Here is a 26,921-nt window from a genome sequence, read left to right as displayed (position 1 = left end):
TATTCCTCTGATTCTGAGCCTCAACCCGAACCTACACCTCCGAGGCCTAAGTGCAAAAAAGACAGAACTGTGAGCAGTGAGCAGGTGCCCCGGCCACCACCAAATGAAACGGTGAGACAGGACGGCACCGTTTGGAATAGAACAAGCTGGTGAGAATTCCACGGGCTAGTATCTGCACAAAATGTCCTCACTGAGAGAGTAGGCCATACATCTCAAGCAAGAAACAAAATAGGCAACGCACTCAACAGCTTTCGTTGTTTAAGCTATGTTCCAACTGCTCCAACTGATAATGGACTTTTTGTCTGCTGGCATATCAACACTTCTATTCATTATGCCATTATTTCTTTTGCGATGATTTTCACTATTATCAAGCACACATGTTGTCACCATTTGACCATGCATCTTGCTGACCGTGCGTCTTGATGGTTCCAACACCAATGCTTTCTGTTTCATAGTAACAATATATATAAACGAATTAAAGTGTTCAATATATCCACATAGGAGGTCCAGTGGAAAAAAACCTGCCCCCTATGAAATTCAAATACCCCTCCAACCGGTTCGTTCTGGCGCCGGCCCTAATTCTAAGTAGTATGCTAGTATAGACAATGGAACAGTGGAGGTTCTCCTGTTCTCCTGGGTCAAAAGTCAGAGGTCGTAGGTCAGCTCACCTGCTCCAGTTTCCAGTGGAACTCTGCAGGGCGGAAGGTGTCAACCTGGGTGAAGTCTCTCCTGAGCAGGAAAACCAGACGGCAGTTGTGGACGTACAGGGAGTAGTGGTGCCGGTTCATCTCTGTAGAAGGATATGGGTATGTTACAGGAAACTGCCAATTACAGGCTTATAACATTCATAAACGTTTGAGTTATGTTAACTTCCTTTTCTAGCCATAACAGAATAGAGATATCCTCTATTCTCATTCACAGAAAAACATAGACATTCTAGACGGTACACTGCATAAAATAAAATAAATATTTCACGATATTATATAGATATTATACCTTATCCAACCATAAAAGCTATTTTCCACAGTTAAGAGGGAAAATAAATGGTGTTATACAAATGCTCTGCTAAAGTGGTATCTGAAATTATATCTGTCATTATGGACAAAGGTTGGTGCAAAATGTCCTGTAAATGCTATTGACGTGTGTCACTTTGAATTAAACCCTGCCACTTCACGAGGCAGCTCAATAAATGTCACATGCTCCGTGTGCCATTGTGACATTGTGAAAGGCCCTGTGGGACGCTAATGAGGTGTGTGACTTCACAGCTTTTCTCTCATGGTGGCACTTTTCATCATAACCCCCCCCCCCCCACCCCCCTCTGTGCTTTTCCTTGGAGCCGCTGTGGTTCCACACAGGGCTGTTTTGGCCGTGCATATTGATGGACTCTCCTTTTCGCTCGATGGAATCAATAAGAGCCTGTCAGGCCGCCTGTCTCCAGTCACACCTTCACAGCTCCACTTAGTCTGACTCTGAAACTAGAAGTGGTCGACAGATGACAAAACAACCTCTGCATTTACGCGACTACGCCACCTCCACTCCAGATTGGGCACAAAAATGTTCCTATGTTCCACGTTGGGCGCCAACTGTCTTCACATTGGAAGCTCCTTTCTTACACCTTACATTGAACAATAAATAGTAGCTGGAATAGTGGCTATTGCTTTGATTCTCTCTTAAAATCTTGTGACAGAAGATAAATAGCCTCAATTTGGGCAATAGTTCCACCACCTCACCACCATAAAATCATGCTTTGATTAACTGTCACACCCTGACCTTAGTTATCTATGTTTTCTTTATTATTTTGGTTAGGTCAGGGTGTGACGAGGGTGGGTATGCTTGTTTTGTATTGTCTAGGGTTTTTGTATGTCTAGGGGTGTTTGTAAGTCTAGGCATATGTAGGTTTATGGTGGCCTGAATTGGTTCCCAATCAGAGGCAGCTGTTTATCGTTGTCTCTGATTGGGGATCATATTTAGGTTGTCATTTTCCCTTGGGTATTTGTGGGTTCTTGTCTATGTGTAGTTGCCTGTCAGCACTCATTTTGTATAGCTTCACGGTTCGTTTTGTTATTTTGTTAGTTTTGTTCAGTGTTCTTTCTAGTAATAAAGAAGAATGTACGCATACCACGCTGCGCCTTGGTCTCCTCCTTACGACGGCCGTGACATTAACAATGAACTAGGATGGATCAAATCCCACAAATGAACCCCTTCCTGGTCTCACCGGTCTTGTCAGAGTTGCAGAGCAAGGTCTCCTTCTCAGCTCTCAGACCGGGGCTGGGCCCATGCTTCATCCACGTGGCGATGGTGAAATGGTCAGTCAGGTTCTGTGGAACCACCCGCTCCGGCACGTTGGAGGCCTGCCGCCCGTCGAAGCGGAATATGAGGTCGCTATCCCGCCCACTGTCTGTCAGCAGCGAGACCGTCCAATTGGTGGAAGCGCTGGGGGCGGGGAGGAGGTCCGTGCTGCCGGACGCCGCACCTGGAGGACCAATTAAAGATGAGAACAGTCAGTGGGTGACATTTTGACACACGAAAAGTGGCACAAAGGTTAAAAGGAGACTGATACTTGTAACGTTTGAGTTGGACGTTATCTAAAAACCTCTAATCCCACGATGTTCATGCAGGGTGTCGTCATGGGGATAATTATGTGGGCGTAGAATGTAACAGTACGGGAGATAAGATGCTGAACTGTTGCAGAACAGTCTTCGTTGGGAAAGGTATTTGACATCTGTCTATTCTCACCACAGCATCACCCTCTCCATGTCACACAAGAGTTGACAGTATGAATCTAATGAGCGATGAATGACCCTGTATGTTTCTGTCCCCAAAATCCACACCCCTCCCACCCCTTTGAAGAAACAGGCCAGCTCTTTAAAACTATGCAACATTCAAGCTCGTCAATCGATAGGGACGCATAAATCCACGCCCAGACCTCTTTAAACTGTGTCAGGACTTTCACTGTGATCAGGAGGAGAGAGAAGTTGATGAGATTCAGTCTCATACTCTCACTCTGCACAGTTTTCAGAAGGCCTTGTCAAATCCGTGACCCCTGCCTTCTATTCATATTATTTCTGTATTGACCAGCCCATGTCTGACCATGAAAGCTATGAATACATCACACTTCCAACCAATCTCTGCTTAGGAAATAAAGTAAGTCCTGATTTTTTTACCTTTTTTTTGTTGGGATGTTGTTGACCAAATTCAATTATCTTTAAAGTGGCTCTAAAAAAGAATATGGTGGCCCTCTTGAGCAATCTCTGTGCGTTCTCTATTTATGTGTACCGATATTTGTACTCTCACAGAAATCAATGTTGCTATTACAATTTGTTTTATTGCATATTAGATAACGATTATGGAGCTTTGGAAAAGCTCCTGGCTTGCAAACTTTGCATACTAAAGAGGTAGGGAAAGACTTCTGCATCCAAATGAGCATATCAAGTATGCATGTGTAGCCATTGCTCAACCACATAAAGACTTAGGCTCGAGTCGAACAATAAACTGTTATTGCTGCATATACATTTTTTAAACCAACCATATCACACTTCAGTATTTCACAACAGGAAAATAAATCCAAGAAAGAAATATATAGAAAATCGGAGACAGTTCACATTTTCAACTCTTCACAATGAAAATGTTCACTTGAGCAGATTTCTCCCCAGAATTATTAATAACAATGATTCAACAAGTTGATCAAATATAGACATTTAATTTAGCATATGCTCTTAAAGAGCAGGACTTTCACTGTGATCGTGAGGAGAGAGAAGTTAGGGATAAGTGCCTTGCTAAAGTGCCTTGCTTAGTCAGCACAGGGATTCAAACCAGCGACCTTTCAGTTACTGGCTCAACGCTCTTAACCGCTAGGCTACCTGCCACCTACCTGTAGACTTACAAATTACAATGAAATGACTCAACGTGACAAAACATTAGAAATTAGAGTAGTTACAGTAATTGGAAACCATTAATGAGTTGAGTAAAATAGAAACAACACACCCAATAGTCTCTATGACTTCACTAGTCATAAGTGTAATTAACGCATTACACAATGTGCAACTGCACACAGGATGAAATATTATTAGAACATTTGATGATTTTATTTTCTCTCTTTCCCTTGTGGCTTACCACAGAGTTTCTGTAGGGACTTCTCAGAGTAGGTCTCTCGGTCGCAGCCCTTCCCAATGTGGCTGGTCTGCAGCTCCACCATGGCTCTCACCGCCGACAGCGGGCCGTCACAAGTCTCCAGGTGCATCTTGGGAAACAGTTGCTTGCTTCCTGTTCCGGGCTCATAGTCCATTCGTTTGTTCCAGCCTGGGAGAACAAGAGAAGTATATCGTTTATTATTCCCAATAGAAAATGTTTTTTTCCTAATGCTTAGTAATTCAGATGCCAAAACTGTCTTGATAGGGCATATCTGTACTGAACTATTGTATCATTATTGTGCTACTGTAGACACAAACATTTCTAAATAGAACATTTAATTACTTCTGAAACAGTACTAAGAAATAAAAAATAATAAATGCAGAAACGATAAATGCATCCAGCCACTGGCCAGGTTGTATTATTCACCATTTGCATGTTTGGTATTCACTTTGGGTGAAGGTCAGACCCTTAGCCTGTTTTCAGCTCAGCATATTTTATCCTACAGTATCTTTCACTAGCGCTACTATAGCCAGGCTAGCTCCAGCACAGAGCCAATGCTACAGAGGAAAAGGGTTCCACTGAATACCAGAGCAAGCCTCTGAATTGAAGGCATCACGGAGCACTCCTCACTAAAGCTAAACAGGTGACAGATGACTTCACACACCAAGAAGCTTAAGGAGAAGTGAGGTTCTGACACAGGAGGCTACGCTATGCTAACTGCTAACCCACTGTGCTTGCTAATCCATGTCACACAATTGAGTGTTGGCAACACGTATGAACGGGGTCTGCTTTCATGGTCTTCCATATCAAATCAATAAACCTTATCTGACACAAAAATATAGGCTGACCATTCTGAGTTTAAATGAAATCAGGTGTTAGGCTACTCAGTGGAATGTTTCTCCTGTAGCTAATGCTATAATGCTACAATGATCAACTTTGCTATCAATGCTAATGAACATGCTAGCACGTCACCACAAAGGGATTAATTTGACATGAATCACTGCCCAATTATGTCACAAACAATATTGTGTTTACAGGTATCTCTACAACGATACTATTGAGTGGCAGAGCAAGATCAGCTAACTCCAGGTAAACTATTTTACATCAGAGAGTGTCTGTATCAAAAGGATCCATAGACCAGGTAGGGAGCCCCCAGACCTTTTCACACAGCAATATGAGAGTATAAGAACTGGGGGGAATAGAATACGAAAATAAGGGAAACAGTAGAATAAGAAGAGTGGGGAAGTAAAATGAAAAAATAAGACGCTTTAAGTGCTGAGGCAATCGTCAGAAGAAGTCTAGAGGGATGTTGATGGTTCTATACCAGACCAAAGTGATACGCCAGATTGCCAGGAAATGGCATGAAAATGCAAAAATGGGATGGGTGGCTAGAAGGATCTGCCACGAACGGTGGCATATGACCAGAGAGATGGGGAGAACGGAACAGAGAGGGCGAGAGAAAGGTCGATAAAGGATGAGAGGGATGGCGGAAAACGGAGAGCGCAAGAGGCGAATTAGAAGCTCAAGGATCCTGAGAGCTCCAGTGCAGGAAGGCCTCACCTCCCCTCGCCTTCGTCTGTCATCTTCGTCACCCGTTTTACATTTCGATTACCCTCCATATGTATCTGTGGGCCACACCAGGCCTTCTTTATAGTCTAAGGGGCAGTTATAGCCATTTTATTGCTGTGTGTAGAGCGGAGAGTTGACAGCTGTCGAGTCTATTCCATCATATATTCAAGGCCAAACACTCAGAGAGAGAAATGACATGACCAGGGAGAGGCAGACAGAGAAATGATGTTGTTAGAAGGCTAGCACAGAAAAGGTACAGTATTTCACCTGTGATTTTAATTAAGAGTTATACTCATGTTGTATACTGAACAAAAATATAAACGCAACATGCAACAATTTCAAAGATTCTACCGAATAACAGTTCATAGAAGGAAATCAGTCGATTGAAACAAATAAATGAGGCCTTAATTTATGGATTTCACTGGGCAATGGGCACAGCCATGGATGGCCTGGGAGGGCATAGGCCCACCCTTTTGGGAACCAGGCCCAATCAATCAGAATTCGTTTTTTTCCCACAAGAGGGCTTAATTACAGACAGAAATATCCCCCCCCCCCCCCCCCCCCCCCCAGATGATCCCGCAGGTGAAGAAACCGGATGTGGAGGTCCTAGGCTGACGCAGTCTGCAGTTGTGAGGTCGGTTGGACGGATTGCCAAATTTTCTAAAATGACGTTTTAGGCGATGTATGGTAGAGAAATAAACATTCAATTCTCTGGCAACAGCTCTGTTGGACATTCCTGCAGTCAGCATGCCAATTGCACACTCCCTCAAAACTTGAGACATTGTGTTGTGTGACAAAACTGCACATTTTAGAGGGGCCTTTTTATTGTCCCCAGCACAAGGTGCACCTGTGTACTGATCATGCTGTTTAATCAGCTTCTTGATATGCCACACCTGTCAGGTGGATTAATTATCTTGGCAAAGGAGAAATGCTCACTAACAGGGATGTAAACAAATTTGTACACGACATTTTAGAGCAAAATAAGCTGTTTGTGCAGAGGGAAAATGTATTTCAGCACATGAAACATGGGACCAACACTTTACATGTTGTGTTTATATTTTTGTTCAGTATAGTTTTCTCTTTTGGAGGACAATACAATTATCTATCCGTCCGTCCGTCCATCTATCTATCTAACCTGGTAATGAAAATATACTGTGTTAATGTTGTCTTAAAGACCATAGAAATCTTGCATGCACAATTTCAAATAGAGCTATAATTTCAATAGACTTTCTATTCAATTACACAAGGCTTTTCTGTTCAATGACACAAATCATACTCCAACACATTTCCTTATCCGGTTACAAGGTCAAATAAATGACTTGATGAAATATATAGCCATGTAAGTCATGGGCATAATATGTTAACGCCTTATTACATCTTGTATTTATGATTATATATGCCAAGATGAATGGCTACTAGCCTATGTGGGATTATGGCTGGAATTATTACACATTACGGCCCATTATGCACATTACGCAACATTTATAAGCTTCTTGTGAGTATAACGTGTTCATGTTTCTTATTGGTCTGAAGGGCACGACCAATGTCTCTCTTAAAACAAAAAGATTGTGGGATTGCCACACTTTTCTGTACAGTACTTTGCAGCTGTATGTACCATCTGTTGCCATGACTTTGAGGACTATTAGATATAGCTCTATTTTGAGGGTGACATTTACAGTGAGTGTCTCATGGAGAGCTATCCTTTAGTATCAAGCTACCCCCCACTACTGCGTGAGCCTTCATTCAGGTAATGGAAAAACTCTGGCCCCATTTCAAGCTACATTTCCAGCAAGAGGAATCACACACTGTCTTTAAATCTAAAATCCTTAATTGGTGTAACTACCACGTCCGTTTGGGATATTACAACAACAAACTGCAAACAACTAACAGTTTTTATCCCCTCGGACATCAATGCATGCGTGACAGAACAACAGAATATGTACCGTTGAAAAAATGATTTTAACCACACTGCCTGATGCTCCTCAACCTTCGTTTCATCAACAATACCAAAACAATAACAAAGGCGCTGGGGAGAACCGTGGCAATGCGGACTCGATCTTTAAGGAAAGGAGGGATTTCTTGTAATTAGATGAAGGCGTCTTCCCAGCCTTTCTTCTCATGACGTGGCCTAATGACATATTTGACAGGGAAGCAGTGGGGGACCCTGTCCGCTTGTGAAGGCTTTAACTGTGTGACTGCTACAGTAGTACGAGACAAGATCCAGTCAAGTTCCACCGGCTTTCCTTAAACAATGTTTTCTTCCCTCTTGGGGCTTTATTCTAAAACGGGATATGCTGTATTCCCCTCTTCCCTTCTCCACAGGGGCCCTTGACCTGGATTGCTTGGGTAAACAGAATCGAGGAGGACTGTAAGATCCAGAGCAAGGAGTGTGATAGTGTAGTTATAAGCCCTCACAGGGAGGATGAGAGCTCCTCTTTCTCTTAGAACACTACTGGGTCATGGGTGCAGAGGGAGAAAAGAACAGTGCAAGGCGAAACGCAGAGACACTGATAGTGCTGCAAGCAAGTACCCTGAGTCATGCTGGTGGCCATTTTGTGAGGAGTAAATTGATTTCTGCTACAGTGTGGTAGCCTCTAACTTTGGGGAAGCCAAACTACTTATTGAATGATTAGCAACCTGTAAGTAACTTTTGCGATCTGCAACTTAGATCTTTGCAGTGTGAACAGAGTCTTCCTCTGTGATGCCACTGACCTTGCCAGCCAGGTTTGCAGACGGGCTTGACATCGATGTGCACCGCCACACTCTCCGTCGCCCTCTTCTGGCCGCAGTCGAAGGCGGTCACCATGATCTTGTAGCGCAGCTGCTTGTCGTAGCTCAGACGCTCCGTGTTTCTGATGTTGCCTAATGAGGGAGAGGAGAAATGAAGGTTAAAAAAACATCACCAGCGTGAGGGATGCACTCAAGACAATTCAACTCACTGCTATCGTCTGTAAATAAATTCAGTTAATGTAATGTTCATCGATTTCAGTGAGTTCCTCTCCTATCCAAATGAATATCCTCATCACACTCTAACATCTAAGTGTGTTAGCCTTTGTTTTCCCACCTTCCCTAAACGGAGGCTATTTTGCTCAACTAGCTGGCAACCTCTACAGCCAGTTTGGTTGTCTGAGAGTATGTCAGTGTCCGGATCATAGAGATAGAGCACTAGAGAGGAACTATGGTTCGAGGTCCTATGACATCAGCCTCTCTATAGTTGTATCTCTATGGTCCTGATGCTGATGCTGGTTGGCATTTATTCATGAATCTTGCCCTGGAGACAGTTCTGCAGCTGTCAAGGAGAGGAGAGGAGGTCAGGAGCGGTGTGAGCCCTCAAACCTGGACAGCTCCACTCCCAGATGGACCCTATGAAGATGATGTACCCTCAAAAAGGAGGATATCTCAGTCTCTCACTTACTTCTGTGAATCTGGGTCGGAGAGTTAGTGGAGTGGTACGTTGTTAGTGCTGATGGTGGAGATTAATGCCATGCAGTGAAGCAAAAGGACGCCTTTATTCAGATGTAGTTCCATACAAGCAATCAGAGTGCTAAAGGTTTCGATGAAGACTGCAATGGCTGTGGTGGTTACACTGGTCTCTACGGGCTGAACCCTAACTTAAGATGAGCAGGCATAACTCATTATTTTGCGGAAATCTCCCATTGACAACAACGCATGATTAAGGCAAAAAAATTGAGTTGTGTAGATTCTACCCTAAATGACACCTTAGGGAGAGCTCAATCAATCAAATGAATTTATAAAGCCCTTTTTACATCAGCAATCACAAAGTGCTTATACAGAAACCCATCCTAAAATGCCAAATAGCAAACAACGCAGATGTAGAAGCACGGAAAAACTCCCTAGGAAAACCTAGAGAGGAAACAGGCTCTGAGGGGTGGCAATGTTTGTCTTTGATTAAACGCGATACATTTACTGTAGCTGTGATACATCTCACACCATGATAGAACCTAACCCAGCTAGGGTAAGTTACAAATGAGACATCACCAGTGACAGCTAGCAGGACTCAGTCCCCGAGTCCCCACTTACATGATGGAGCTCCAGTCCCAGCCTCATCTCCCATTGCAACACAATCTCACACTCAATTCGTGCAAATACAGTGCCTTGCAAAAGTATTCACCCCCCTTGGTGTTTTTCCTATTTTGTTGCATTACAACCTGTAATTTAAATGGATTTTTATTTGGATTTCATGTAATGGACATACACAAAATAGTCCAAATTACTTGTTTCAAAAAATTCAAAAAAATAAAAACGGAAAAGTGGTGGGTGCATATGTATTCACCCCCTTTGCTATGAAGCCCCTAAATAAGATCTGGTGCAACCAATTACCTTCAGAAGTAACATAATTAGTTAAATAAAGTCCACCTGTGTGCAATCTAAGTGTCACATGGTCTGTCACATGATCTCAGTATATTTACACCTGTTTTGAAAGGCCCCAGAGTCTGGAACACCACTAAGCAAGGGGCACCACCAAGCAAGTGGCACTATGAAGACCAAGGAGCTCTCCAAACAGGTCAGGGACAAAGTTGTGGAGAAGTACAGATCAGGGTTGGGTTATAAAAGATATCAGAAACTTTGAACATCCCACGGAGCACCATTAAATCCATTATATATTTTTTTAAAGAATATGGCACCACAACAAACCTGCCAAGAGAGGGCCGCCCACCAAAACTCACGGAACAGGCAAGGAGGGCATTAATCAGAGAGGCAACAAAGAGACCAAAGATAACCCTGAAGGAGCTGAAGAGCTCGACAGCGGAGATTGGAGTAATTGTCCATAGAACCACTTTAAGCCGTACACTCCACAGAGTTGGGCTTTACGGATGAGTGGCCCGAAAAAAAGCCATTGCTTAAAGAAAAAAATAAGCAAACACATTTGGTGTTCACCAAAAGGCATGTGGGAGACTCCCCAAACATATGGAAGAAGGTACTCTGGTCAGATGAGACTAAAATTGAGCTTTTTGGCCATCAAGGAAAACCCTGTGTCTGGTGCAAACCCAACAACTTCATCACCCCAAGAACACCATCCCCACAGTGAAGCATGGTGGTGGCAGCATCATGCTGTGGGGATGTTTTTCATCAGCAGGGACTGGGAAACTGGTCAGAATTGAAGGAATGATGGATGGCGCTAAATACAGAGAAATTCTTGAGGGAAAACTGTTTCAGTCTTCCGGAGATTTGAGACTGGGATGGAGGTTCACCTTCCAGCATTACAATGACCCTAAGCATACTGCCAAAGCAACACTCGAGTGGTTTAAGGGGAAACATTTAAATGTCTTGGAATGGCCTAGTCAAAGCCCAGACCTCAATCCAATTGAGAATCTGTGGTATGACTTAAAGATTGCTGTACACCAGCGGAACTCATCCAACTTGAAGGAGCTGGAGCAGTTTTGCCTTGAAGAATGGGCAAAAATCCAAGTGGCTAGATGTGCCAAGCTTACAGAGATATACCCCAAGAAGCTTGCAGATGTAATTGCTGCAAAAGGTGGCTCTACAAAGTATTGACTTTCGGGTGGGGGGTGAATAGTTATGCACGCTCAAGTTTTCAGTTTTTTTTGTCTTATTTCTTGTTTGTTTCACAATAAAAAGTATTTTGCATCTTAAAAGTGGTAGGTATGTTGTGTAAATTAAATGATACCAACCCCCCAAAAATCTACTTTAATTCCAGTTTGTAAGGCAACAAAATAGGAAAAATGCCAAGGGGGGTGAATACTTTCGCAAGCCTCTGTATGTACAAAAAGTATCTCAGCAGATTTTGTGAATTTTTGTGTGTTTTGTGTGGCTTAATTAATGTGAAAACACACACATTTGTGCAATTCCATTCATAGGAAAATATATTTTTGGGGAGCAAACTTCAGAACAATCTTTTGAAAGTTATTAGAGCAATGCATGACGGGCATAATGGTGTTCAACACTGCCTTTTTTATTTATAAAAAAAAGAAAACACGTTAACAACCCAATATTGTTAATAAACCAGGTTGTCACCGAAATAATTATAATAAAATAGTAGCCTTATGTTTATAAAAAAATATATATTAATTCCAAAACTGTTTTCTTTGCTTGTTTTCAATTAATAATTTGGGATACTGGTGCACTTGTAGTCAGAAAGGCCCTTTTGTCGTGTAGGCAAGAGTAGGCCAACACAATTTTCATAACGCATTTCATATTTACACAATTTTCTTCATAATGCATTTAATACAAGGCTTCACTTTTTCCAGAATACACACACACGCACACAAACACTTACACACATATACACACACTCACTTTGTTTGTACTCATGTTATAGCCAACTCTTGACTTTTTGTATGAATTATTTTTTTATAAAATATTTGTATCTAGTTGACATGTATTCATTATCTTTAACTGGTTAAATGTTTGTAGTTTGCATGTTTCAGTAATGATTAACATGGTTAAATAGTCATAAATCTCTGCTTGATTTAGCTTTTGGTATATTTGGCATTTTTATACATATTCTGTATTTTCAGTGAAGAAAGCAACATTTTTCAACACACTACTGTAAATAAATGGACACTACCTGTTAAAAAAAACAGAAATTGCTCTCTGTGAATAAATGGTGAGAAGCCATTCGGCTATGGGTTTCACTGCCCAATAATAATGATAGAAGTTAAATCAGCTTAAAAAGGGTTTATTTACAACCTATGGGGTACAAGAGGTTGGGAACAGTGGCATAGGAAAGTCTGACATTAATTAAATACCCTAACCCTAAGCTATGTTCAATGTCAGCAGCAATTTCCAGTGAGAAATGCTCAGGGTTTCACAGCCCTATAACAATGATCCAAGTTACAGTACCAGTCAAAAGTTTGGACACACCTACTCATTCAAGGGTTTTTCTTTATTTTTACTATCTTCTACATTGTAGAATAATAGTGAAGACATCAAAACTAGGAAATAACACATATGGAATCATGTAGTAACCCAAAAAATGTTAAACAAATCAAAACATATTTTTTATTTGAGATTCTTCAAAGTAGCCACCCTTTGCCTCGATGACAGCTTTACACACTCTTGGCATTCTCTCAACCAGCTTCATGAGTTAGTCACCTGGAATGCATTTCAATTAACAGGTGTGCCTTGTTAAAAGTTAATTTGTGGAATTCCTTTCCTTCTTAAATGCATTTGAGCCAATCAATTGTGTTATGACAAGGTAGGGTTGGTATACAGAAGATAGCCCTATTTGGTAAAAGACCAAGTCCATATTATGGCAAGAACACCTCAAATAAGCAAAGAGAAATGACAGTCCATCATTACTTTAAGACATGAAGGTCAGTCAACATGGAAAATGTCAAGAACTTTGAAAGTTCCATCAAGTGCAGTCGCAAAAAACATCAATCGCTATGATGAAGCTGGCTCTCTCAAGGACCGCCACAGGAAGGGAAGATCCAGAGTTACCTCTGCTGCAGAGGATAAATTCATTAGAGTTACCAGCCTTCAGAAACCAGCAACTAACTGCACCTCAGATTTCAGCCCAAAATAAATAATAATAAATACACAGAGTTACAGACACATCTCAAAATCAACTGTTCAGAGGAGATTGCGTGAATCAGGCATTCATTGTCGAATTTCTGCAAAGAAACCACTAGAAGTACTCCAATAAGAAGAAGAGAGACTTGCTTGGTCCAAGAAACACGAGCAATGGACATTAAACCAGTGGAAATTTTGGATTTTTGGTTCCAACCGCCGTGCCTTTGTGAGACGCAAAGTAGGTGAAGGGATGATCTCCGCATGTGTGCTTCTCACCGTGAAGCATGGAGGATGAGGTGTGATGGTGTGGGGGTGCTTTGCTGGTGACCACTGTCAGTGATTTACTTAGAATTCAAGGCACACTTCCCCAGCATGGCTACCAAAGCATTCTGCAGCGATCCCATCCCATCAGGTTTGCACTTTGTGGTACTATCATTTGTTTTTCAACAGGACAATGACCCAAACACAGGAAGTGTAAGGGCTATTTGACCATGAAGGAGCGTGATGGGGTGCTGCATCAGATTACCTGGTCTCCGCAATCACCTGACCTCAACCCAATGGAGACGTTCAGCTTTGTGAACAAGTCCTGCATTTTTGGTAACGGATACTGATCTAGTTCCAGCCACAGATTGATAGTTACCGTGTTACATGATGTGGAAGATGGCAGACGGAAGGGAGGGTGGTGCGACAGGTGCCGCTTCTCCTACAGATGCTGTTATTTGATCTAAAACATCAGGTGTAAGCCGACCCCAGATTATTAACTCATGCAAAGAGTTAAAGTGCAATTATGTGTTTTATCTCCAGTACATTGCCACAATTGTCAGTTATGTAGCTGCTCTACTGATAGTCTCAGTGCGTCCTTGCTGGGATGACACAATCAATCTACTGCCAGAGAATACCAACACCAAACACATTGGTTCACCGTTCCACGGGAGAGGACAGTACACAGCATACCATAATGTTCTGAATAATGGCCAAGTCTACCTCGCTCCCTATTCCACTAAACCGCTTAGGCGTAACAAACACAAGTCCAACATTTATCGGAAACTGTTAAACTACCTGTTCACTACCTTCCTGCTATCCGGGGATGTGCAACTCAACCCTGGGCCTAACATCACTGAGCCAGCGATACTCACAGGAGTGGAAAGCAGTGGATGGCCTCGTCCACTGATTGTCGCCACTGCGGAAGTGGTCGTGATCTGATTTGCCGAAGGGAGGGCGGGGGATGGCCTTGTAGGCATCCCGGAAGAGAGAATAGCAGTGGTCGAGTGTTTCCCCAGCGCTAGTACTACAGTCAATGTGTTGGCAGAACTTTGGTAGCGTTTTCCTCAAATTTGCGTTGTTAAAATCCCCAGCTAGAATAAATGCGGCCTCAGGATATGTGGTTTCCAGTTTGCATAAAGTCCAGTGTAGTTCCTTGAGGGCCGTCGCGGTATCGGCTTGAGGGGGAATATACACGGCTGTGACTATAACCGAAGAGAATTCTCTTGGGAGGTAATATGGTCAGCATTTGATTATGAAGTATTCTAGGTTGGGTGAACAAAAGGACTTGGGTTTCTGTACGTTATCACAATCACACCATGGGTGGTTAATCATGAAACATACACGACGCCCTTCTTCTTCCCGGAGAGGTCTTTATTCCTGTCTGCGCAAATTACTGAGAACCCAGCTGGCTGTATGGACAGGGAGAGTATATCTGGAGAGAGCCATGATTCCGTGAAACAGAGTATGTTACAGTCCCTGATGTCTCTCTGAAAGGAGATCCTCGCCTTGCGCTCGTCTACTTTATTGAACATTAGCGAGTAATATATTCGGAAGCGTAGGATGGTAAAGTCTACTCCGAATACCTATTTTCCGCTGGCAGTAAACAATTCTCAGTCTGAAGCCATTCGACTATGGGTTTCACATCCCTATAATAATGATACAAGTTATAACACCTTAAAAAGGGTTTATTTACAACGTCTGGGGTATAAAAGGTTGGGCAAAGTGGTATAGGAGAGTCTGACATATAACCCCTAACTTGGGTTCAGTCTTCGCCAATGACAACCAAGAAGGGCCTAGCTTTGTCCTTCATGACTGGGAAAGGCCTCGATTCTAGGCCGTAGGAAATCCTATATCCATCTCATTAGATCGGAACAGGATGTCACACCCTGATCTGTTTCACCTGTCGTTGTGCTTTTCTCCACTCCCCTCCAGGTGTCGCTCATCTTCCCTATTATCCCCAGTATTTATACTTGTGTTCTCTGTTGCCAGTTTGTTTTGTTCGTCAAGCCTACCAGCGTTTTTCCCCATGCTCCTCTCTTTTCTAGTTCCTGTTTTCTAGTTTTCCCGGTTTTGACCATTCTGCCTGCCCTGACCCTGAGCCTGCCTGCAGTTCTGTATCTTGTCACACCACCCTGGGTTATTGACCTCTGCCTGCCCTGATCCTGAGCCTGCCTGCCGTTCTGTACCTTGTCACACCACCCTGGGTTATTGACCTCTGCCTGCCCTGATCCTGAGCCTGCCTGCCGTTCTGGACCTTGTCACACCACCCTGGATTATTGACCTCTGCCTGCCCTGACCCCGAGACTGCCTGCCGTTCTGTACCATATGGACTCTGATCTGGATTATTGACCTCTGCCTGCCCTGACCCCGAGACTGCCTGGCGTTCTGTACCATATGGACTCTGATCTGGATTACTGACCTCTGTCTGCCCTTGACCTCTAATTTTGCCTGCCCCCTGTTCTAGTAATAAACTTTTGTTACTTCGACACTGTCTGCATCTGGGTCTTCTCCTGAAACGTGATACAGGACGGATCAACAGTGATTCATATCACTGGTTTGCAACCTAAAAAAAGGATAGTTGTGTTTTGCTGCATAACACACATGATTTGTCTACCCATATGATGTGGATCATTGTAAGGTTATTAGATGTAGAAGCTTTAGAAACAAAAGAACACCATGGTTGTAATAACACTTTAAACAGGTCGTTTGTAAATGTGTAGAATGTGTTTGTTTTGGGTCCACACTGGTAAGTTAACTTATGTAAATTACACAGTCACAGAGGATTTTCTTCTGAATAACTGGTCAGGGCATCACACTTTTTCATTCAGCTTCAGGCAACTTTGATGTACTGTAAGGCTTGATCACACCTGTAGAGACTGCTTCTATCTGTCACACCCATTGTTGCTTATCCATTGTACACTAGATATATCAATGTAATTACACCCAACACAATGTTGAAGAACAGAATGCTTCCCACCACTAGATCACCAAACTAGATGTGAGCCGGACGTGATCCCAATCGCTGCCACCAATGTAGCGGAAGAAAGTTCAATCTAACCAGGGTTCATACGTGGCAACGTGAATTCTAATAACCGTTGCCATGAAAGCCGAGCAGGCCTCTGGGCAGAGGAACTAGGCCTACAATGCTGGCATATGCCTTGTTAGAATAACCTATATAACATGTAACGTGATTAACACGACTGTAATAATCATCATGAAACGGACTTGGAAGTTCCATAAGTGTAAGCCAACATAATTCATTATTTTACATTAACCTGTTACATCCATTGATATGGCTTAATTGATCATAGTCCAGACTCGTTATAAATGCAAATACTATAGTTGCACCAGAGAAACCAAACAGATTTTTTTTTTTGCAGGTCTTCTGTTTCCCCACATTTATTTATTAATTAATTTTGCATCATGAAAATGTATCCCTATTCCCCAATCAAATACCTTCATCGATACCGCCAAAAATCTGACAAATGCAGCGTTTTACTCCAATCTGGCAACCCTCATAAAATCCGACATTGCACCAGTATCCCACAGTATGAAGCGAAGAAACAGCATAGAAAACAGCATTAGCATCAATAAAAATAAAAAGTGTAAGGCTACTATTATATTAGAAGTATTTCGGTGACAACCTGGTTGATTAACAATATTGGGTTATTTTTTTATATAAATAAATGTGGGACACAAAAAAAAGGCTGTGTAGAACACCATTACCCAAAATGCATTGCTCCAATAACTTTCAAAAGATTGTTACCAAGTTTGCCCCCCAAAAATGTATTTTCTTGTGAATGAAGTCGTATAAAAATTGTTGTCTTTTAATACGAATTAAGTCACACAAAAATGTGTGTATTTTCACAAGAATTAAGCCACACAAAACCACAAAAACGCAAATACTTGTACATATTTGCGCAAATTGAGTGTGAGATTGTGTTGCACTCATTACTGTCCCCATGTGTAAGATCTGAGTGAAATAGGAAACCTGTCAATACGTGTGTGTCTTTTGACTGCTGGGGAATTTACAGTATGACTACAGTATACATCCGCAACCATGAAAACTAGCATACACTACAGCTCTCTAGGACCCGATTCTCAAGTTCACCATCATTTGTATGTCTAAAGTAGATAAGATTGACTTTCTCTTTAGTACAGAATATAATGGGTTGTTTATGATCGACGAGGGAGAGAAGAAATATTCAGACAAAACTCTGAAAGACCTGGAACTACAGTACCGCTATCTTTCTTTCTCTACTGTTTGGCTGTTTCTCCTTCTTATTCATTCTACTTCCCTGTCTCTCTTCTTTTCTCTGTTGATTCTTTCTTCTGGCCTCTCCCTCTCTGTCCTTCTCTCTCACACATCCTCTCTCGCTTCCTCTCTCCCTCGCTCTATTTCTTTCTGTCTCTCTCCTTTCCTCACTCCCTCTATCTTACTCCCTTCCTCCCTGAGTTGCAGAGGGCTGGCGGGCCTGCTTTATTTAATAACTCACTCAGGCCTCTGATCCACGGTTAATGATGGAGCCAGAAGCCCCCTCAGTACAAAACACACTCTGGCGGCCCCCATGCATCACTCCGCTCAGTTCTAATTGAGCACCACGAGCGCCAGTCGCACTGCAGACAGTGGGAGGGCTATAGGAGGCGAGGCGACTGGCAGCCGCAAAGCTGGAGTGGCGGACAGGAACCCATAAAAGTCACAGAGGGGCCTGAGCCGTGCCAGAGGACATCAGAGTTACCAGACAGGGAGGACGAAAATAAGAGAGAGAGGGAGGGAAAGAGAGTAGAGAGAGAGAGAGAGAGAGAGAGAGAGAGAGAGAGAGAAGACAAAAAAGACAGAGGGGGAGAAAGGAAGGGAAGCAGGGAAGGAGAGAGAAAGAGAGAAAGTGAATCAAGAGAGAGAGAAACACAAAAAGAGTGAGAGAGAGACAAAGGGAGAGAGGGAAGAGGGAGGAGAAAGGCTAGCAGAGATGGCAGGCTGTGGAGCATCTGATGTCATTTTGCCCGTCTGATCCGCGGGCTCCACTCGTCCTTGTGTTCCCGCTGATCACACAAAGCTGAATCCAGTTTCACATCACTCTGTATAACACTGTACTGTGATCAGAAGATGAATGGGGAAGCACTTGGAGAGTCCATGAATACAGCACGCTGACAAATGGTGTGAGAGATGTGCTATGAATATAATTAACCAAGTTCAGTTGGTTGGAGAAGATTCTGGCAACAGCAAATCAAATTTGCGGGTTCAATTCCCGCATGGGCCACGTGTACTGACTGTGAATGGACTGTAAGCCGATCTAGATACGAACTTCTGGTAATGAATGTATTCAAATTATGCCGAGCCAATTTGATGGCCTGAGGAACAGTTTGTGTCATTACTGTCATGGAAAGTAAAGTGTAACCAAGTTGAAGGAATTTACAGGGCCGTCTTCTGAGCGCGGAGTTAACAATGTGTAGAGAGAGGCAAAGTACAAAAGTTTGACCTAACGCAAAGTCAGTCAGAGTAGCCTATGCTTGTGTCATTTGACCTGCAGGTTCTGAGGTCAGGGGATGAGGTTAGAGTTCACTGACCATTGCGGTCAATGGCGAAGGGCGTGTCGGAGGTGACGATGTCATAGTTGCAGATCTGGCTGTACTGCGGGGAACAGTCCTGGTCCCAGGCCTCCACCTGCAGGATGCTGTCGTAGATCTTCCCCTCCGTTACTGCAGCATGGTATACGGCCTCCCGGAACACAGGAGAGAACTCATTCACGTCATCCACCTGGATGTGAACCACCGCCCTGGATAGAGGGAGAGAAGGAGGGGGGAGTGAGTGTGAGTGTGTGTGTGAGAGAGAGAGGGAGAGAGAGAGAGAGAGAGAGAGAGAGAGAGAGCGCAAAATGTGTGAGGGAAGGTAGTGAGAGATACTTTTGGTGCTCTTTCTTCCAACAATAAGTACTAATGATAACAAAATACTCTACGTCCTCAAACCCCCCCCCCCCAAAACCGCATAAAAACAGAGACAACAAATGACAAACATAAACAACAACACACAAACTCATTACCAGCTCAGGGAACATGAGAAAGAGAAACACCAGGGCAAGGGGGCATACAATACGTAAAAGTAAAATCCTTCTCTGTTTTTCACTGATAGTTGTACTGTAAAAACATTAAGGTAGTGATGCAATGTTTTCGCACCGAAGCCATTGAGAGATATCCTCACCAAATCTAGGTTGGTTCGGGACCTCTCCCTTTGTACTTTGTTAAAACAACCACAGGGCTGAACATTAGTAATATTTGAAATATCTCAGTATTATTATTTTTTAATCCAGTTTCTCAAACTCTACCTATAATTCTGCTGACAATGACCTTGTGACAAGAAGTGATGCTGCAACATGCCTTCATAATTAAAGACATTAACTCAATGACACCTACTTAGAATGTCCTGCAGTGATGCTGCTTAGCTGAGGCACACACACGCACCCGCATGCACATGCACGCACACACACACACACACACAGCTTTCACACTCTCCACATACGTTGCTGCTACTCTTGTTTATTATCTATCCTGATTGCCTAGTCACTTTTACCCTTAACTACATGTACATATGACCTCAACTGCCTCGTACCCCTGCACATTGGCTAGTTACCGGTACTCCTTGTATATAGCCTCGTTACTGTTATTTATTGTGGTACTATTTCCTATTCGCTAATTTTCTTACTTTTTAACTCTGCATTGTTGGGAAATGGCTCGTAAGTAAGCATTTCATGGTAAAGTCTACACCTGTTGTATTCGGCGCACGTGAATTTGATTTTGATGAAAATCAAACAGATGCACACACACTGGTTTTGACAGGTGCCCTATTTCACTCGGAGACATTCATCAAAGATGACCAAGCTGTGAAATCACTCCCACTCTCTCATGCCCATATCTCTCTCTCTCTGTGCGACAATATCAGCCTTAGTCAGTGCACTAGAGCACAGCCTTCAGTAGCACTTCATCAGAGCAGGGCTATAAGGCTTTATATGAGACTGTCTGACTCATAAGGAGCCTTCGGGCCCTCATTGATGAAAATCATACCCGGAGCTAAACATTGAGCAAGTCTCAGCTGTTACTAGGACTACAGAAGGCTGCTATTGCATGGCGGATGTGCTCAGTCACTGTCTGTGATTATAGTATTGAGGACAACTAAAGACCCACATACTGGACGCTTGGCATGTAGAGCTACACTGAGTACACCAAACATTAAGAACACCTTCCTAATATTGAGTTGCACCCCCACCCCACCCTTTTGCCCTCAGAACAGCCTCAATTTGTCAGGGCATGGACTCTACAAGGTGTCGAAAGCGTTCCACCGGGACTCTGGCCCATGTTGACTCCAATGCTTCCCACAGTTGTGTCAAGTTGGCTGGATGTCCTTCGGGTGGTGGACCATTCTTGATACACACAGGAAACTGTTGAGTGTGAAAAACCCAGTTGCGTTGCAGTTCTTGACACAAACCAGTTTGCTTGTATAACGCAACATTTTCACAAAAATCTATCTCACACAAAAAAGATACAGCCACACACAAACACACACACGCACACACACACACGCACGTTTGTTTTACTATCCTTGTAGGGACCAAACAATTGATTCCCATTCAAAATCCTATTTTCCCTAACTCCTAAACCTAATCCTAACCCTAACCCTTAACCCTAATTCTACACACACACACACACACACACACACACACACACACACACACACACACACACACACACACACACACACACACACACACTCCCTCCGACACACACACCAACCCCCCATCACACAGACCAACCCCCCTCCCTGACAAACACTCCTTCCTTACTTGTGTGACTTCTTCCAGCTGACCCCGTTGGCCCCAGCCCCGCAGTCGTAGGCCTGGATGACGAAGGTGTACTCCTTTTGGGTCTCACAGTCCACCAGGCCCTTGGCCCTCAGGACCCCCTCCCCCGACGTCTTGTTTAGGACCACTGCCTCGAACGGGGCCTCCTGCCCGTGGATCATAAACGCACAGATCTCCCCTGCAAGGAAAATGAGGAGGAGGAGAAGGTGGGGAGGAAATGAGGGGGAGAGAGAGAATTAATAGAGAGATAATGGACATGGTGTGTCACCTCGTTTTTCAGAGCTGGAAATGTGTCTCGGCATGCCACCACTCTGAACACTGTTATCGAGGACATGTATGTGTTTTTAGAGATGGTGGCAAAACACAGTTGAGCTGCTAAGAGACTGAAAGAGCGTTCTGCGGTTGTAATCGACCTCGGTGGCATCATGTTGTGCCAGGCCAGACAGGGAGGAAGAAATGCAATTTGCGTTTGCTTGATTTTGCAATATTCCTCTCTCCAGGCCACCTTTCAGAAAAATTACGCTTTTAAGTCTAATGGTCCAATAGGAGAGAGACGCTGGTTTGCGATCTCGGTTTTTAATAGCACAAGTGGTATGACAATCAAATTAAATTGAAGTATGTTTAATTGTCTGCTGGATATGATGATACAATAATTTGCTTTAAAAAAATCCTCTTTCTCTTTACCTTGTTGAATGAGTCAGATTGAAATTGTAATGCTCAGTCCTCCCGAATGTAAGCACGACCTTCCTAATGACACAGTGTAGTGTCTTTGCCTTGTAAGGGTCTCTGGTTCAAGCCCTGCTAGTGACTATCTCCCACCTTCACTACACTGGTGTCAGAAGTGGGATGGATAACCGGTTTCCTGCCATTGGAGGGACAGCAAGAATTGTGTGAGTCTTTTTATAGAGTAACACTGGGGAACACTTTCTTGGTGAATGGGGTAGGGTAGTACACCACGTCCATTGTAATTACACTTGGGGATCTTGTAAGACATCCAAACATCTTGATGTAGTAGGTTCACAAATCCCCCTCCAATCCTCCCTCCAATATCCTCAACTTGTTTAGAAGTAATGCAATATAGTGGGCAACACAGAGTCACAGTTCTGAACACAATGATCTTTGTCAGCATCTCTCGCTGACATAAATTAAATACGGGCCTGACACCAGACTTGTGGTGTGTAGTCAAGAAGAAAATAACTACAGATATCCCGCTGACTACACCAACTCAATAATATACATCCCTTTTTCACTTTAGATTTTTTATTGACGTTTCCGATTCTGGACCCAACTCTGTATTTCTGTTATTTTCAGGGATTTGGGGAAATAGCCTTAGGGAATACACTAGCACCTCCGACAGCCGATATTACTTAAACCTTAGTAGGACGTCAGGAACAAAAAGTGCCAAGGCTATCCCTCGTGTGCACAAGCGCCACTGCCAAACTCTGATAAACCAAACTTTCTCTCTGTTTCTCCGCCTCAACTCCCCTGCATTTTTCATCCCTCGCTCTTTGTCTGCGTTTTTTTTATTTTTTAGAACCCATTCCACCCGCTCAAATCATCACAACTCCATTCGTAATGGTGAAATAACAATTTACCCTTCGCGGTCCATCCGTCCTCGCTGCTGCCTGGGCTTGTAGTTTACATTTCCCCTCTATATTAGGCCCCACAATGCCTTATCGAAATTAAACGACCACGACAATGGGCGCGGAGCCGCAAGGTGCGCGAGGGAGAAAATAATAATCCAAACACAGCGGGTGGCGTGCGAGGGCAATGATAAACCCAGCGTGGCTCTGAGCATCCAGCGCCTTCCAAATATTCTGTTAGATGGCGAGGGAGGAAAGGGAGGCGAAGCCAATATGAAATATGAAAATAACAAACACAATCATACACTACATATAAAATACACAAACATACAGAATACTGGGAATAAAATGCAAACATTTCCATTTAGTAGTTTGGGTCTGATGCAAAGCCATTTTACGCTCCATCTGCTTGACAGCAAATGCATTTTTCTGGATTACGTTTAGAGAGAGGATGGAGGGGTCAGGAAACTATCAACGAGTGCAGTGAAGGAGACATGCAATGTACAGGTAACTGGAAAAATAATGGAAACACCAACGTAAAGTGTATTAACACTAGAACCGCCTGGTCTTTCAGCCTATAAATACCAGCTAGAGAACGTTGCTGGTTGTCCCCTTTAGTATATGCATCAGATATCAACCTACAAGGTGCAGCAAACATAAGCACCAACGCTTGATAAATAGTGCATAAACTATTATAAAGGATTCCTTGCATGAAGACATTTTTGTGGAAATATATCAATAAATTAACAAAGTTATTTGCTCAGATTGAGTCAAGGATATGTTTTGTATAATTCTACATAGTCTTAGCAAAACGTAGGCCTATAGCCTATTTTCGTTTCCCTTACAATAAAAACATTACCGTGTAATCCAATTGATCAACTTTATTTGTAGATTCGATTAGTAATAGAGTTATAGTAATTCATAAAGTCCAGTTACAGAGTCTTTTGACAAAGTAGAAACCAAAAATATAATAATATAACCAGCCAGGTCACAGGTGAAATGATTTTCTGTATTCCTAAACAAAAGCATCAGTGCATGAACAGTTGTAAAGGATGAATTGCATAAGTAAATAACATGTTTTTATTTAGAGTTTATTATCTTACTAGTTTTTTCTTAGTAGCCAGAGCAATGCTGCTGCCCATGTGCTGAATGCATGGACAGCACAGAAATGTGGAAATAGAGCTGCACCTCTTGAATTTTGAGAGTTATTTGACAAAGGTAAGTGTCATAGAAACTGCAGAATATGATCTTTCTGATACTACAGTATATAGAAATAAATATGTTTTACATGCATGTGACTGTGAAGGAGGATTTGATAAAGTGATGATCCTTTCCTTGGATCTGTCATTTACAAGATGCACCCATCTCTTCATGTACAATTTGACAACTGATAGGCCTAATATTGTCACTCATCAGATTCATTGTCAATTTAATCTTGTCTATAGGCTAACTCTTATTATGTGTGAAATTAGTTTAGGTATAGTTTAGGTGTAGTTTTGATGGGCCGGCTGTGCAGGCTGTCTGGCATCGTTTGTTTCCTGCTCATCAACTTGGATAGAGTCAAGGATATGTTTTTGCGTTATTCTAAAGGCCTACTGCAACACATAGCATGTTGTCGTTTCCCTTACAATACATTTGATTAGTACTAGAGTTACAGTAAATAAAACAGTCCTGTAAAAGCAATCTGTTTACATAGTAAAACGCAAAAGAGAACGGTATCAACCCCCAAGACGCATCAAATTATTTGCTGCTGATAAAAAGTCATAACACAAATTCATCATTTCACTATTGTCTTTCTAAATTAAATCAACCTCTTCACCTTCCTTATCATTCAGTTAGGCCTAATTTAAATTCAATTGTAAAGTAAGGCGCACAATTATCGCCCATTCTTCCATTTGTCACTCATTCAGTGAGGAGAGAGAGACGTATTAGTGCCTGGCTGGGTACCAACGTCCTACAGCACACTGTTTGGCGGGTTAAGTTAGGAATAGGTGTGGGAAAAAACTCTAAATACTTTTCTGTTTGTGATTTTAAAATTCTGACAAATGAGCAATGTAAAATACAAACATTCAGGAAAAGTCAGGGAAGGAGCATGACAGTTTTTTAAAAGTCTTTTACAAAATCAAACATTAGTGGCCATTGGGCTATGGTGGTTCCACTGTTAATAGGGCATTGGGCCACCATGAGCCACCAGAACAGCTTCCATGCACCTTGGCATAGATTCTACAAGTGTCTGGATGCGACACCATTCTTCCACAAGAAATTCCATAATTTGGTGTTTTGTTGATGGTGGTGGAAAACGCTGTCTCAGGCGCCACTCTAGAATCTCCCATAAGTGTTCAGTTGGGTTGGAATCTGGTGACTGAGATGCAGGTTGGCATTTATTGTCACGAGTCTTGCCCTGGAGGCAGCTCCGCAGAGTGGTCACTAGCAGGCACAGCCACGAAGTCATAAAAAATTATTTTAAAACCAACCCTAACCACACTGCTAATGCTAATGCCTACCCCTAACCTTAAATTAAGACCAAAAAAGCAAATTTTTGTTTTCATGAATTTATACGATATAACCAATTTTGACTTTGCAGCTGGTCCATCTAGCGGAAACTGCTCAGTTATGCCTCCAGGGCAAGACTCATGAAAATAAATGTCAACCTGTGACTGAGACAGACAGACACACACCCTTTATATCCCCTATGCTCCTTTGAGACCCCTCTTTCATAGTCACTGAGATCTCTTCTTGTAGCCATGGTAGCCAAAATAATGGGCTTTTTTATTTTTATTTTATTTTACCCCCTTTTCTCCCCAATTTTCGTGGTATCCAATCGCTAGTAATTACTATCTTGTCTCATCGCTACAACTCCCGTACGGGCTCGGGAGAGACGAAGGTCGAAAGCCATGCGTCCTCCGAAGCACAACCCAACCAAGCCGCACTGCTTCTTAACACAGCGCGCCTCCAACCCGGAAGCCAGCCGCACCAATGTGTCGGAGGAAACACCGTGCACCTGGCCCCCTTGGTTAGCGCGCACTGCGCCCGGACCGCCACAGGAGTCGCTGGAGCGCGATGAGACAAGGATATCCCTACCGGCCAAACCCTCCCTAACCCGGACGATGCTAGGCCAATTGTGCGTCGCCCCACGGACCTCCCGGTCGCGGCCGGCTGCGACAGAGCCTGGGCGCGAACCCAGAGACTCTGGTGGCACAGCTAGCGCTGCGATGCAGTGCCCTAGACCACTGCGCCACCCGGGAGGCATAATGGGCATTTTTATACATGACTTAGCCTTAGCATGATGGGATGTTAATTGCTTAATTAACTCAGGAACCACACCTGTGTGGAAGCACCTGTTTTCAATATTCCTTGTATCCCTCATTAACTCAAGTCTTTCCTTATTTTAGCAGTTACCTGTATGTGTAAATGATAATGACAGACAGACAAAGAGATTTCAGGGAAGAAGATTCCTATCGTGTCAGCAGAAGTGCACTTTGCATCTCTCTTGACCACCACTTAGATTGCCTCTCAAAAGCACTGCTAAGAGATGTGCTCTAGTAGTCTACTATTGACACTGAATCGTACCGTTTTGGGCCGGAACTTTTTGGTATATATCTTATGGGAAGTGGCTGTTTTCACGGTAAATGTGAAAATATAAAGATTTGTCAGGGGATTTGATAGAGTGCTAAGGTGTTTGAGAAGTGCTGTAGTTTGGGAGTGGGACGTGTGGGAGTCAGCAGAAATGATTCCGAGAAAAGTCAATCAAATTGAGCCTGTTTAATATTGAACATTCTGAGTTAGAAAAGAGCATTGCTTTTGGAATGCCAGGTGGCATCCAAGCTCACCTCTAATTGAGCGTCTGAAATATTAAAACCAAGTCGTACTCCACAGAAATGTGTTTAGCAAAGGTGCAAAGGATGTTCTTTCAAAAAAAAATCTCTCCCCCTATGTCACCATCTACGGAAGACGATAACTCAACATTTGCAGCAGACTGTGCAAAGTTTGCATCTGTCATTCTGATACAGGACATTGACACACA

General features: G+C 43.0%; 1 protein-coding gene across 1 annotated transcript in view; it reads right to left on the bottom strand.

The window, feature by feature from the left end:
- LOC139551013 (calsyntenin-2-like) overlaps positions 1-26,921 on the bottom strand; it is a 292,767-nt gene that overhangs the window by 54,977 nt on the left and 210,869 nt on the right. The window contains exons 3-8 of the mRNA XM_071362344.1: positions 21,297-21,492; positions 19,030-19,238; positions 8,413-8,562; positions 4,114-4,299; positions 2,216-2,473; positions 669-790 (exon numbers count right to left, since the gene is read on the bottom strand). Coding sequence (XP_071218445.1) covers positions 669-790; positions 2,216-2,473; positions 4,114-4,299; positions 8,413-8,562; positions 19,030-19,238; positions 21,297-21,492 — 1,121 coding nt within the window. The remainder of the gene's footprint in view (positions 1-668; positions 791-2,215; positions 2,474-4,113; positions 4,300-8,412; positions 8,563-19,029; positions 19,239-21,296; positions 21,493-26,921) is intronic.

Source organism: Salvelinus alpinus, chromosome 23, assembly GCF_045679555.1.
Source record: "Salvelinus alpinus chromosome 23, SLU_Salpinus.1, whole genome shotgun sequence".
Classification (NCBI taxonomy): domain Eukaryota; kingdom Metazoa; phylum Chordata; class Actinopteri; order Salmoniformes; family Salmonidae; genus Salvelinus; species Salvelinus alpinus.
The sequence above is the reverse complement of the archived record's forward strand: the minus strand, read 5'-3'. Positions and strand labels throughout refer to the sequence as shown.